The sequence below is a fragment of the Chanos chanos genome, chromosome 8 (assembly GCF_902362185.1).
Source record: "Chanos chanos chromosome 8, fChaCha1.1, whole genome shotgun sequence".
Classification (NCBI taxonomy): domain Eukaryota; kingdom Metazoa; phylum Chordata; class Actinopteri; order Gonorynchiformes; family Chanidae; genus Chanos; species Chanos chanos.
This window is the reverse complement of record NC_044502.1, coordinates 6,087,080-6,100,530: the sequence shown is the minus strand read 5'-3', so window position 1 is coordinate 6,100,530 and position 13,451 is coordinate 6,087,080. Positions and strand designations below refer to the sequence as shown.

The 13,451-nt window shown below is 42.6% G+C and overlaps 1 protein-coding gene across 1 annotated transcript; it reads left to right on the top strand.

The window, feature by feature from the left end:
- The first annotated feature begins 362 nt into the window (after nucleotides 1-362).
- Nucleotides 363-13,014, top strand: calcrlb (calcitonin receptor-like b). The gene is made up of 13 exons (XM_030781834.1): nucleotides 363-416; nucleotides 6,393-6,490; nucleotides 6,817-6,970; nucleotides 7,548-7,661; nucleotides 8,391-8,503; nucleotides 9,070-9,161; nucleotides 9,295-9,421; nucleotides 9,757-9,910; nucleotides 10,094-10,154; nucleotides 10,452-10,518; nucleotides 11,547-11,765; nucleotides 12,031-12,072; nucleotides 12,760-13,014. The coding sequence occupies exons 2-13, from the start codon at nucleotides 6,410-6,412 to the stop codon at nucleotides 12,976-12,978; spliced, it is 1,443 nt and encodes a 480-aa protein (XP_030637694.1). The 5' UTR covers nucleotides 363-416; nucleotides 6,393-6,409; the 3' UTR covers nucleotides 12,979-13,014.
- The last annotated feature ends 437 nt before the right edge of the window (nucleotides 13,015-13,451 follow it).

Here is a 13,451-nt window from a genome sequence, read left to right as displayed (position 1 = left end):
TGTTCCACACAGGTTAACAATCTCTGTGTTTTGTGTAGGTGTTATCATGCCCTTCCATTTGAAAGTGGGAGACAACAAGGAATTGACATGGAGAGTCTCGATTACAAGTTTTAAAAACATGAGTATGGAAGGATGGGCAAAAGGTAGAATGTGTGAAACAATTCGTGTTTTTTTTTATTTATCGTGTTTGTTTGGGGTTTTGTTTTTCTTTTGCTTATACTGACGGTGCTTTACAGTCGTTAGATTGTCATGGGCAATGCCTTACGTACAGTATCAAGAGAGCTGACTCGTGATGTCACAGGAAGACCTACAAGTGGATCGCTTTCAAGCTGCCAAGGGCCCCGTCACATTGCATGCAGCATATACTTCAGTGCCACTGAATAGTGCGGACGCAGTGGGCAGCGGTCACAAATAAGGTAAGAAAGAAGAGTTAATATCGCCCGGACGTTTCCGATTTTGTTTGAAATGGGTTGTACAGCGAAGCAAAATGCAATTTTATTCGACTGTAGTTTTTTTTCCGCAGCGACTCAAAATGACAGCTTTTCTCGTTAAACGTAAATTTGACTTCCAAGTATCGAGACTGTCAGAGTCGTGTGAAACAAAGATGGACTGATATGTATTTCTGCGTAGCGCCAAACTAACGGTGTCGATGTTAAATTTCGCAAGTTATACAAGTTCTTTTGTTCGGTTAGACGTTTCGTTGTCCCATGTGTGATCATGAGAAAACAGTACGTTGGAACTAAACTTTTTGGAGACTGTGAGCTCGTGTCACAGATTCATTTTGTAATAAACGCGAGGTCTCATCCGCTAGTTTAAAGCCACCGCAGACATGGCAGTTTACAGTCCGTTATCTTCTGTGTGTCAGTGATTTTAAAGATCAGCTGTTGCGCAAAGCATAAAGCAAAAATAAAAGAAATGGAGGGAAAAAATCCGTTGTCATGTGGTTAAGTTAAAAGTCTTTACAGAGGTCAGTAAACGCAGTCTCCGTTCTTTCGATGACACGAAAAAGTACACAGAATTTGGGGAAGTTTAATGTGAACATTACGAAATAGTTTTAAAACGCTGAAGTTTCGTACCCATGGTGACCGGTCTTATGTATTTATTTATTTATTTGTTAATAATGTCTTATGTTGTCTATATGAAAAAGGCAAAAGACATAAACGATAGCTTTGGTTTGCAGTTACCGGCATGACATGGTAGCTATTTCTTTAATCCATTTAATTTATCTGTGCCGATACGACAAAAGTTATACTTCCCATACATGGCCACCGTATTGTTCTGCATCCTAGAGTCCATTCGTGTCTGCACGCGCTGCCAAGGCGCTATTATCCGTCCAACACGAAATGCTGGATTTTCATGCTTTGCGGATTTACGTGAAGTCGTCCTTAAAAATGAGTTGAGAGTGATAAAGTTATAGAGCACCCTCTATAGAATACTCTCACAGTGCAGCATTGAGGGGGAAAAAAAACCTCAGTTGGCACATTGAAAAGAATGTCAGACACGCGGTAGGCTGTAGCACTAGTGTCTGATTAAAGCTATTTACCTCGCGCTCTCTTAAAATGTAAAGGTTATCTGTCGAGCACGAATCCCGAGAGTTTTGGAGCTAACCTTACTGTGCGTGGTTTAAGATAGCGTGTTAACGGACAAATGGTGCTTAACAGTGGAAAATTTTGGTTTGATATCCATGGGTGTCTCCAAAACGGACGTGAGTTAAACAAACTGTCACCGGCTGACACAGGCTTCCTGATTTAAGAGCCTGAATGTGGCTTCAGCTGGGGCTACAAGAGAAAAGGGTCTATGGGAACATTACATCCTACAGGCCCCTCCTTGGGCTGTACAGGAAGGACAAAAAGTTATCGTGTTTCGGCCCTCTGTTTTTCCACTGTGCATTCAGCTCTTTCTCCCTAAATGCCCAGCCTGTAGGTCTGACACAGCAGGTCTCTACAGAGTCACACCATCTCTCTTTCTCTGGGGATCCTTTGTTATCTCTAGTCTCTCAGTTTCAGTGTGTCAGAATTGCCATCAGATTTTATGGTTAACTCAGTAATGCACAATTTATGGCCTTTCTTTGTCACACAAGGCCTTTTCCGATTAGTTTTTCAGGACTCTGTTTGGTCGCTTTAACTTCCTGACTGACTTTCAATAGACGCAGACCTGTGAGGGCACTCTTGGTTGATAGAATCAGCCAAGAAATATGTAGCCATCGCACCAGGCGTGCGATATCGACATTCATTTTGAAGCAGGCACCTCATTGAGCTTTCGCGTTCTCTGGCGAACCTTGAGAGCGTTTTTTTCCATGGAAACTGCGTTCGTGCAGCTCGAGCCGTACGGCCGGCAACACCCACGCTCAGAGATGAATTCCGCTTGACCAACGATTACAATCAGTGCCGCAGATTAATTTGGACCTGGAAATAGCTCCTGCTTTTGAATAACATGTATCAGCAGCTGCGACCCAACTTGCTCTTAGGGCATAGTTGATGACACATTAGGATAATTAACAGACCATGGTCCAGCAGTGATCATTAGAATCCCCCTCAGCCCATGGCACAGTGGGTCAGCCATGGTAATGAACATCTCTCATTGGCGTTAGGGCTTTTTATGGTTTGATATCACGAGCAAAAGATTTGTGAGGGTTTTTGTCCCGCATTGGCTCAACTTCACTCCGGAACCTTCTCTGAGACACGTCATGTTCCGGAACTTTAAAAAAAAAAACAGTCAGTGGAATTGTCACACTGCTTGTCAGCCTAAGCTGGTGCAGGTCAAACCATCTTCCTGTAGTTCTACCCTCCCCAATGGATTTTCCTCAAACTTTGATGACTTTAATAACTATCTGTTCTCAGTGCATAAATGTTCCTAAAGTATGTGATTGAATGTGATGAATCGGGTTGATTTCGGGTTGAAAAATATCCTCCAGTTAGGCAGAATTAAGGGAACAACGTTGATCAACGCTGGTTCAGACACTAGCTTCCAAATACTCTCACTTTTGGAGGTGTCGGATGCAGCTACCTTTAGGAGAACGGAGACGTTCGTTAAAGAAATAACTGACGGATGAAGGGGGAAAACCTAACAGTAATGAAATTGCGGGGTGTCAAAGAAGCACTGGACGTGTAAAACCGGGAGGTTTGCCGGAAACCGCACTGTCCAAACGGTCTGTGACAACTGGAAAAAAAAAAAAAAACGAAAGCAGCATGGCGGAATTGAGCTCAGTGACAGCCCAGTTTAGGTTGGCGTGTCAGATGAGGTCATTCGCCATATTTCTTGTCACTACACCTATCCTGTCTCATCATATCAGTGGACACAAGTATGGAAGGAAGGAAGGATGAAAGGAAAAAAAGACGCTACACGCTTTTTTTTATTTTTTATTTTTTTTTATTATTTTTTGGACAGTGCCTCGTGAACCTCGCTCATTGTGATCTCTATCCAAAAGGAACCACTAAAACCGCATCAAAAGAACAGATTCACTTAAATCTTGGTTGCAGTATTCAATAACATTAAATCACCCAGCTGTCTGCATGAAAAACACCCAGAATTCTCATAAAGAATATGAAGTGATCTGAGAACTGGTGAGAGAGGATAGCTTTGTTGTTCAGGTCAGTTACATTAGGAGATGTCAGTACCGTTATTCCAATATCACGCCTGTCAGTTCTCTGTAGTTTCCATTATAGTGCCAGCACTTTCATGGTCATTACTTCTGCCAGGACAATGAAAGTACCAGTGATCATGTATTACTCTTAATTCTCAATCAAGAGATGCATAAGCTGATAACTGGATTTGATTATGGTCAGGGTCGGTGTTCGAGGCCAAGGCTGTGTGGAATAAAGACACCAGCAACGTAACAGTAAGCAATGACACAAAATACTACTTTTTTTGTGAGTGTGTTTTTTCGCATGACTGTGTAATCAGTGAAGGAAAACTTCACCCTCTGTGTTTGCAAGTGTCTGTGTGTGTGTGTGTGTGTGTGTGTGTGCACGTGAGTGTGTGCATGCATATGTGTGTATATGTTTGTGAAAGGGTGGGTGCTTGCATTTTGAGAGCTACTGGATACCTGAATTTCACCAAGGGGATGAATAAAGTACCTATCTATCTATCTATCTATCTATCTATCTATCTATGTTTGTGAGTGTATCTGCACTTGCCAGTTTTGAACCATTTTGCATGCGTGTGTGCATGTGTGTGGGGGTGGGGGGGTGGTTGTGTTTGTGTGTGTCTCTGGAGGGGGGGGGGTGTTCGTGCATACCCAGAAGGGTGGATAACTTCTATTTTTTCAGCATGACTGAGTAATCAGTGAAAACTTCACTCTCTGTGTTTGCAAGTGTCTGTATGTGTGTGTGTTTGTGACTGTCTATCTATCTATCTATCTATCTATCTATCTATCTATCTATCTATCTATCTATCTATCTATATGTCTATCTGTCTATCTATCTATCTATCTATCTATCTATCTATCTATCTATCTATCTGTCTATCTATCTGTCTATCTATCTGTCTATCTGTCTGTCTGTCTGTCTTTATGTCTGTCTGTCTGTCTGTCTGTCTGTCTATCTATGTTTTTGGGTGTATCTACACTTGTCAGTTGTGAACTATTTTGCATGCATGTGTGTGTGCATGTCCGTGTGTCTATGTGTGTGTGCGTGTCTGTGTGTGTGTGTGTGTGTGTGTGTGTATATGCATGTGTGTGGATGTGCATGTGTGTTTGTGTAGGGGTGTGTGGGTTTTGTGGATACCCGACAGGGTGGATAATTGCACATGTATGGGTGTTTCCACATTTCCTATTTCCATACCAAGGTAGTACATTAGAAACCAAATTCACTCAATGAATACAGCTTGAGTGACTCTAACAACTCACCATGATGAATTTCATTAAAAAGAGAGATGTGTTTCCCATATTCTAAGGGACGCTGAAAAAGAAATAATAATTAAGAACAGGTTTTAACAGTAATTCAGAATGTCTGTCTGGACTTCTTAGAATCATGTTCAGCTTCAGCTGTAAAAGGCAAAAACCCAATGGATAATTTTTTACATATGAATCCAGTCATGTTGTTTCAGCTCTCGTTCCAGCAGGAAATGTTTGGAGAGCGAACAAAAGAATCACATGATGTCTCGGCCATTGCTTTTGGCGATACCCGAGAGGTCTTCGTTTAAAAGGAAACAACAACAGAGTCGACGCAGATGTCTGAGACGTTTTCAGCACAGTATGCACAATATGGCAATGCCATCCGGAATCCATACAAAAAAAAAAAAACAAAAACAAAAAACAAACAAACAAACAAACAAAAAAAAACCGACAAACCCGAAGTGTTCAACAAACCAAGTATTCACATGGAACAAGCTTGATGACTCACTCAAACTGAACTTTCTATGTTTCACACTGAACATTCTATGCATCATTCACACGCTGAGCATTCTACGCTTCATTCACAGTGAACACTCTGTTTCATTCAAACAGAATAATCTGTCTTTGAAACAAAGCAACAAAGCAGCAACTTTTAAGTGAATGGATTCATAATCATGATTGTTATTGTAGATTCCTGTGGTCGTTCGTTACTCTTAACGCTGTTACATTTGGTAAGGGTTCACATACACTTTGGAACTGTCCATTGACAGAAAAAATGGTTGTGAACCATTTGAACCAAATGGTTTGAACTGTAAGTTGTAGCTCTGCCCAGGAGAAGGAGTCAAATAAACATTCACTCAGCCAAAAGCGTAGAAGTGATCGAGCAGGTACAACTATGGCACCAGTCCTTCTACAGCTCCACCTTAACTTAAATGTTAATTCAGTGCCAAGTCAATGTCCCAAACCAAAGACATATTCGTGTCATTTGAAAGACCAAATGCTTATCAGTATCAGAGGACCTTCAGAAAGGAGCTCATTGTAAAAGAGGGATTTTTGACGAATCTCAAGGTGAAATGAAGTGGGGAGGTTGCATGTGAATCCGTAGAACGCTCTGGACGGGACATCGCCTGCTTTGCTCGCGTTGTTGGTGTCGGCGTCCAGACAAATGGGGCTGTTTTGAACAGCAGACCGGGAGCGTTTCCACGGCCCCCCTAGCGTCTCTGCCGCAGCGGTTACCGTGCTCTCGGCCAGAACGGAGGGTCACAAGGCTGCTTGTCTCCCAGCTGTTTGCTTTGGGAAATTGAAAGTTTATTCTTAACGGTCCAACACAAACAACTGTTGGTGCTCTATTAAAACTTGGATATCCGATTATTTATTGTAATAACTGAATGTGAGTCGATCAGATAGGTGTAGAGCGGTCCTCAGTGCATTAAATGTCGTTATCTTTTGTTACAGGTTACGTTGAGGATTGTTCGCTGAGTGGTACAGCCTTAAAGCAAATTATGATGTTATTCATTTAGGCAACACTGATACTGAGCACAGTCTGTGTCATTTTCAGGTCAAAGCATTGGATCTATGATTTTACAACGGCCAAGTAAAGGAAGGATGAGTGGCTGGTGGATTACCTCATTTTTGTTGCTGTTAACTGCCTTTGAGGTACATGTACACACATCACGCGGCACTAGACACATATTCACATTGCGCTCTTTGAATGCTTAGGGACCAAAAGTATTTTATTTTGTGATAGTTGTCCTTCAGTCATTTTTGGTTCGTTCTAGAATAACAGGACGTCATCTGTATTAAACTGTGGTCATTTCAGACTGGACAGGTTTGAGCAAAGACAAACAAGCGTATGATTTTATGTGGAAACGTCTTTTCTAGCGGCGTCATTCATAAGTCAAACAGTAGCCAAGTTTTAAATGCGAGGTCCTTTGATCCTCAAAGACCTTCACGCCGCTGTCACATCGATTCTCTCCGAACAGATGCTGGTCGCGGCAGACGAGGAGGTGAACGGTACGGAGCAGGAGCAAACTGCGGCCGTTTATCACGACATCGACCACACCAGGAACAAGATCATCACGGCACAGTTTGAGTGCTACCAGAAAATCATGAGGAACCCAAGCCCACATAAAACAAGTGTGAAAAAGCCTTCATGATTATTAAAGATTATCAAAACCATGCACGATTATTAAGATTATCAAAACCATGCATGATTATCATGAGAGCTGTTTCTTTAAAATAGTTTTTTTTTTTTCCCCGGTTAAAAAAAAAAGAAGCCTCACCGCTGTCGAATTATTATTGAAAAGATGATGAGATGTTTAGCACTTGGAATGAAAGAGCGGTCCCGCCGCCCATCAGATAGCACTTGTAATACTATCTTGCGGAGAAGCAAAACAATTTTGTCTTATTTTTTTCTTTCTTTCTTTTCTTTGTGTGTTTTTTTTCCGCAGTGCCCATTAACTCGGGCACTGTGATAACATCTGATAATATCTTATGAGCATTCAGTGCGAGGCTCCACGACTGATGGTAATCTCGACGAAAGTAATATTCGCTCAAGCCCAAGGACAGCTCTAATGTCATTATTACGAATTAGAAACGGAATCTCCCCAAGGTTACAATCATTTTGAACACAACGCGGCATACCCGTGTTGTGATGTTGAACTTAAAACTTTAACTCCTCTCTCTCTCTGTCTCTCTCTCTCTGACGTCTCAGACGCGTCCATGTGTGACCTGACCTGGGACGGATGGCTGTGCTGGGACGAGGCAGAGGCGGGCACCGTCTCCATGCAGCACTGTCCAGATTACTTCCACGACTTCGACACGTCCGGTGAGTGCCGGCGTCTCTTTTCCCCAGTATCTCGCCGGTATCTCCCATAAGCGTTGGAGTCATGGAACGGAACATAGAGGCCTCTTCGCTGAAACAATACTCACGGTTAAAAAAAATTTGACTGAAGCTGTTTTTTTTTTTTTGTTTACACTAATCTGTGTGATGTTACAGTAAAGTCACAGAGTAGCTTTGAAGCTGAATTGCTTTGTTGTTGCTGTTGTTGTTGTTGTTGTTGTTGTTGTTGTTGTTGTGATCAGCACAGTAGTTGTAACTACAATGTAACTACATAGTAATACACTGTATGTTGGTGAGTGTAACATGTTAACCGCTTTGTGGCAGTAGGAAAAGCAGTACTGTTTTTTTGGACTTGAAACAAAAGAATCACTTATTTCTAACTATTAGTACCATGTGTTTTGGCCTGATGGAATTTGTGGCCGTAACCCAAAGCCCTCTTCCTTTCGCTCCAGCATATCTGAAATTACTGAATGAGTTTAAACAAGCTGGTAGATTCAGCGTCATTCCAGCCCTGGGGACAGTGTGAAATTATTTCCAGCACTCTTGTACTTATCGGGCTTTTTCAGATCTGTTGGGAAAGTGGGGGAAATAGAATGATGTAGAACTGACTGTACACCCCACAACAAAGGCAAAAATCTGTTGTCAGTTTTCCCCCATGGCTTGACAATTGTTGTTTGTTGTGTGTTGTTTGTTTGTTTGTTTTGTTTTGTGCAGAAATAGTGACGAAGATTTGCACTAACAGTGGGCAGTGGTTTGTTCATCCCGACAGTAACCGTACCTGGACGAATTACACCAGCTGCAAAGCGAAACCGACCGACCACGTCAATGTAAATCGGTTTAGAACGAAATCTCTCTTTGACGTTTAGGGGAGAAACACAAAACAGAAACCGTAGACGTCTAAATTTGGAAGTGTTGATTCGTTAGCTGTATGCTATTCTACACTGAATATTAGTTAGAACTGGTGTTGAGAAAGTAGGGGCTTCCCAGTGCTTTTAAGTCTAGCGCTAATAAATGTTAATATAATCCAGGATTACACTCTTTAGAGTTTATTTTAACACAGCCACTAGCAGTTCCACAGCTACATATATACGATCATACATTAAGCCAAGTAGTTGGCACTATAAACAGCAAATTCACCAGTGCTCAGTTAACTCTTCAGAGTCCCACAATTTACTATGGAATAATACACACTCTGCAAACTCCCAGAGTTGAATTTAGAATTTTACATTTGCTGTAGATCGACCTTTACAGAACATAAGTGGGGAGTTAGTGATTCGGGGGGGGGGGGGGGGGGGTTCACTGTTCTGTTGCAGATACTCATCTGGTTATAGATGGCTTTTAAATGTGTAATAAAACAATGCATTGATGTATTCGTGTGTCTGTTTTTTTTCAGGCAGCGGTGAATCTCTATTACTTGACTCTGATTGGACATGGATTGTCACTGATATCTTTGTTTATTTCGCTAGGAATATTTTTCCATTTCAAGTAAGTCAAAGAATGTTATGAACCGCGGTCCAGCATTCTCTCTCTCGAAGAAGAAGAAGAAGAAGAAGAAGTTATTTCACTGCCGTTTCATACATTGTAACTTTTCTTTTTTTTTTTTTTCTTTTCCTACCAGTAGCTTGAGCTGCCAAAGGATCACTCTACACAAGAACCTGTTCTTCTCTTTCATCCTGAACTCAGTCACCACAATCATTTGGTTCACTGTGGTGGCCAGCAACCAGGAACTAGTGCAGGCTAACCCAGTGAGTACAAAACATCTGCCAAGCTGTGGGGTTTTCGCAGTGAAAGGGAAAGAAATATTTTATATTTTAAACTGCTCTGCAACTTGTCTGTCAGAGGGTTTCATTTACTTTTGAGCGTGATCTTTGTGCTCGAAATGAAAGATGACATCAATAATGATGAATGAAAGGGAAATGTCTTTCCTAATCGAGACAGTGGTGCTGAAGATAGAAATCCAACGTGCTGTAACTGTTGTACCTTCGATGTTAAGCTTCTCTAAAGGGCGTCCCGTGAAGCACAGTGCCACAATGCCACTTTCTGAATTCTAATTTCTGCTTCTTTTTTTTTTTTCCTCCAGGTGAGCTGCAAGGTGTCCATGTTTATCCATTTTTACATTTTCGGCTGTAATTACTTCTGGATGCTGTGCGAGGGGATATATCTCCACACTCTCATCGTTGTGGCGGTGTTTGCTGAGAAACAGCACCTGATGTGGTACTACCTGCTTGGCTGGGGTAGGTCACGCCCGTACAGCCGGACAATACCGGCACATTCCTCCTCTGCCACATCCGCTCTTAAAATCTATTATGACCTGACCGCATGCTTAGATGGCATTTCAACTCGTGGAAACAATGTATCATTCAGTTATTGTGACCCTGCGAAAGCCTGAGCTTCATAGCACCTTGGTTGTTTTTCAGGGTTTCCTCTGATACCTGCACTGATATACGCCATAGCCCGGAGTTACTACTACAACGACAAGTACGTAGACATATTGTTCTGCTAGACGCTGGTGCTATGATTTCTGATCACACCACACAGGACATCTGCTGGCATTAGTGAGGGATCACGCATGGCTTAGACGTGGTATTACTGAGCTTTCAAATCCACCAGTTTAGCTGAAATGAGCTTTTGTTCTGAGGATTTGTGTAACGACATAGGCTTGGAGAAACTAAAAGGTTCACTCAGTGCCTCATTCATTTCTGTTGTTTACTCAGAGAGAGAGAGAGAGAGAGAGAGCTTATGAAATGTTTATCTTGGTGTCTCCCTCCCTTGCAGTTGTTGGATCGGCGCGAACACGTCCCTGCTTTACATTATCCACGGTCCAATCTGCGCCGCTCTGCTGGTGAGTCGCTCGGGCTTTTGCTCTGGATCGTATCCCTACGCACAATCGCCGGCCCGCACACGCGCACGCGCACGCGCACGCACACGGCTTTGTTTCTCAGCTTGAGGCTCTTTTCCTGTTTTCCGAGATGGAATCGTTTCAAAATTCGATTAGAAATGATTGGGCGGACTTCTTCATTCCCCATGTAAATTACAGAACGGTCACCGACGGTACCTCATTCAGAACCTTGATCTGAATTCGAAGTTATTGCTCTAGCGAGCTTACAGAGGAAATGAGTAGGTGGATTCTTTCTTGTTTTTTGTTTGTTTGTTTTTCATGCGCCGGAGGGGTAGGGGGAGGTTTGTAATTTGCCCCTGTTCCTTGTTTAGATTGTAATTGATGCTCACCGATCAAATTAAGTAGAATCGTTTGGGTCAGACGCATCACTTAGGGTCAAACTCTCAATGAAACACAGGGCCGTGTGCAGCGTGTTGTTGATTATGTGTGATAAATGACGGAACCCATGCTGAAAACACTGACACAGACTACAGAGGAAAACTGTAAAAATTGTTTTATGGTTTAAAGTTTCCCCACAGTTTACAGGCTTCCTTTCAGAGTTACTCTAACACCTTGTGCATTACGGTTACTCAAGAGAAAGAGAGAGAGAAAGAGAGAGAGAGAGAGAGAGAAAGAGAGAGAGAGAGAGAGAGAGAGAGAGTGCTATTTTCCGATGCTTTCCTAACTGCAAACCCTCTGAACACTGCTGCTTTAAAAGAACATCGGAAAAAGTGTTGATATAATACACTCTCACCAGCGTGGTTTATAAAGTCGTTGAACACTAGCCAATTTACTGTAATACCCACTGGCGTTAAGTTGTACTTGTCGCTGCTTCTCCACATTGTCACAGAATAGTGAGTAGTTTTTTTGTTGTTTTTTTTTAAATAATACCATCTTAAGTATGGCCACCGTAAGTGACTGTGTCCTTACATCTTATAGACTCTCAGCTAACACTGCTACAACACATGTCCCTCTCTCTCACCCTGCCTCAGGTCAACTTGTTCTTCCTCCTCAACATCGTGCGTGTGCTTATCACTAAGCTGAAGGTCACCCACCAGGCTGAGTCGAGTCTGTACATGAAGGCGGTCCGAGCCACCCTCATTCTGGTCCCGCTGCTGGGCATCCAGTTCGTCCTGCTGCCCTACAAACCAGAGGAAAAGATGCCGTCCGAGATCTACAACTACATCATGGCCATCCTCATGCATTATCAGGTGAGTGTTGCCGTCGGTTACCGCCTGGCTGGCTGCCTGTCTGTCTGTCTGTGTGTCAGTGGTGTTTTTGACGAGGAGTGTTTGTGGAGACTTTGGATTTTGATGCGGACGACTGACGTGGCAGACACGTTCCTGTGTGAAAACAGTTTTTAGAAGTTGAAATTAAGTGTGTGTTTGCGTGTGTGTGTGTGTAAGTGTGTGTGTGTGTGTGTGCGCACATAAGGTTGAGTATTATTTAAGATGTTTTGTTTTTTTCTTGTTTTAGGGGCTCTTGGTGGCTACGATATTCTGTTTTTTCAATGGAGAGGTAAGGCTTTCGCGGTCTCAAACACAGGAAACCACAGAATTGATGTGGAATGTTGGTGTTTTATTTGCCTCCGCAGCGTTAAACATGTTATTCTCATCAGTCAATAAACGGTTGTTACTTTTATGTAACGACCACTGCGGTCCTACTGTGTGACAAACTCTTGTGTTGGTAACCTTGCACAATCACAAACATGTTTTTGTTTATGGTTGCTAGGTGGTTGTTAAGAAACGCAATTCGGTTGCTAAGTTGTAAAAACCAGAAGTATATTTTGTGGCATAAGCTAAACCAGTACTTGAATTAGGTAATGTTATGAGGGTGCCCCCAAATTGCTGTACACTAGATTTGTTCACGAATCTTCAGTAGAGTTAAACATAGTTTTGTGTAAAAATAGTATTTTATGTAGCAAGCAGTCACGGAGCATAATAATATTCAATGAGTGATTTTTTTTTTGTAAGAAAAGAAGCCCTTTCAGGGTGATTATTACCATAACCTGTCATTAGATTTCACTTACATGCTCTGATATCATTTGTGTTTGTGTTGTTGTTGTTGTTGTCCTATGCTCTCGAATAGGACAAGATCAGGCAACATTAATATATTTATCCGTGTTCACGGCTACTGCTGGCACGACTGAATGAAATAGTTGAACGTAACACGCTGAACTCTGTTGTTCTCTGTGTTGGGCTGTAGGTGCAGAGTGTGTTAAGAAGGCACTGGAACCAGTACCGCATCCAGTTCGAGAACACCTTCGCCAACACCGAAGCTTTGAGGTCGGCCTCCTACACGGCGTCTTCCATGACGGAGGTGCACCGCTGCTACAGCATCGACGGGCACACGGAACATTTGAACGGCAAGAGCTACCTCGACATCGACTCCACCATCCTCAGATCGGACAGCCTGTACGGGTGAAGGATCTAAGCCCCACCACCTCCTCCTCCCCCCCGTCCCCCGTCCCCTCAGCAGGCAGCCCTTCCCCCCCCCCCCCCCAACCTCCAGGACTACTGATAACCATTGTTGCATTTCCTTGAATGGAATTTATAACTTTTTTTAATTTTTTTGCTGGAAGGCATCATGGTGTAAAACAAATTCTTACCAGCTCACATTTCAACTCAGCATGTAACACTGCACATTCACGTCAAAAGGATTGGAATGCTTATGTCACAGAAAAAAAAAAAAAAAAAAAAAGAAAGAGAGAGGAAGTGCTTTTGTGTCAATAAGGAATCCGGATCACCGCAAGATTCACATCCTGACAAAAAAAAAAAGATCCCCAGCGGCGTCGTAGACTTGCTGCTACTCCCAACCGGTTTTGTGCCAAAAGGACCTCAAAGAGAACACCCTGTAGATGACATCAAAGGACTGATGATCAATGAGGAGACAGAGAG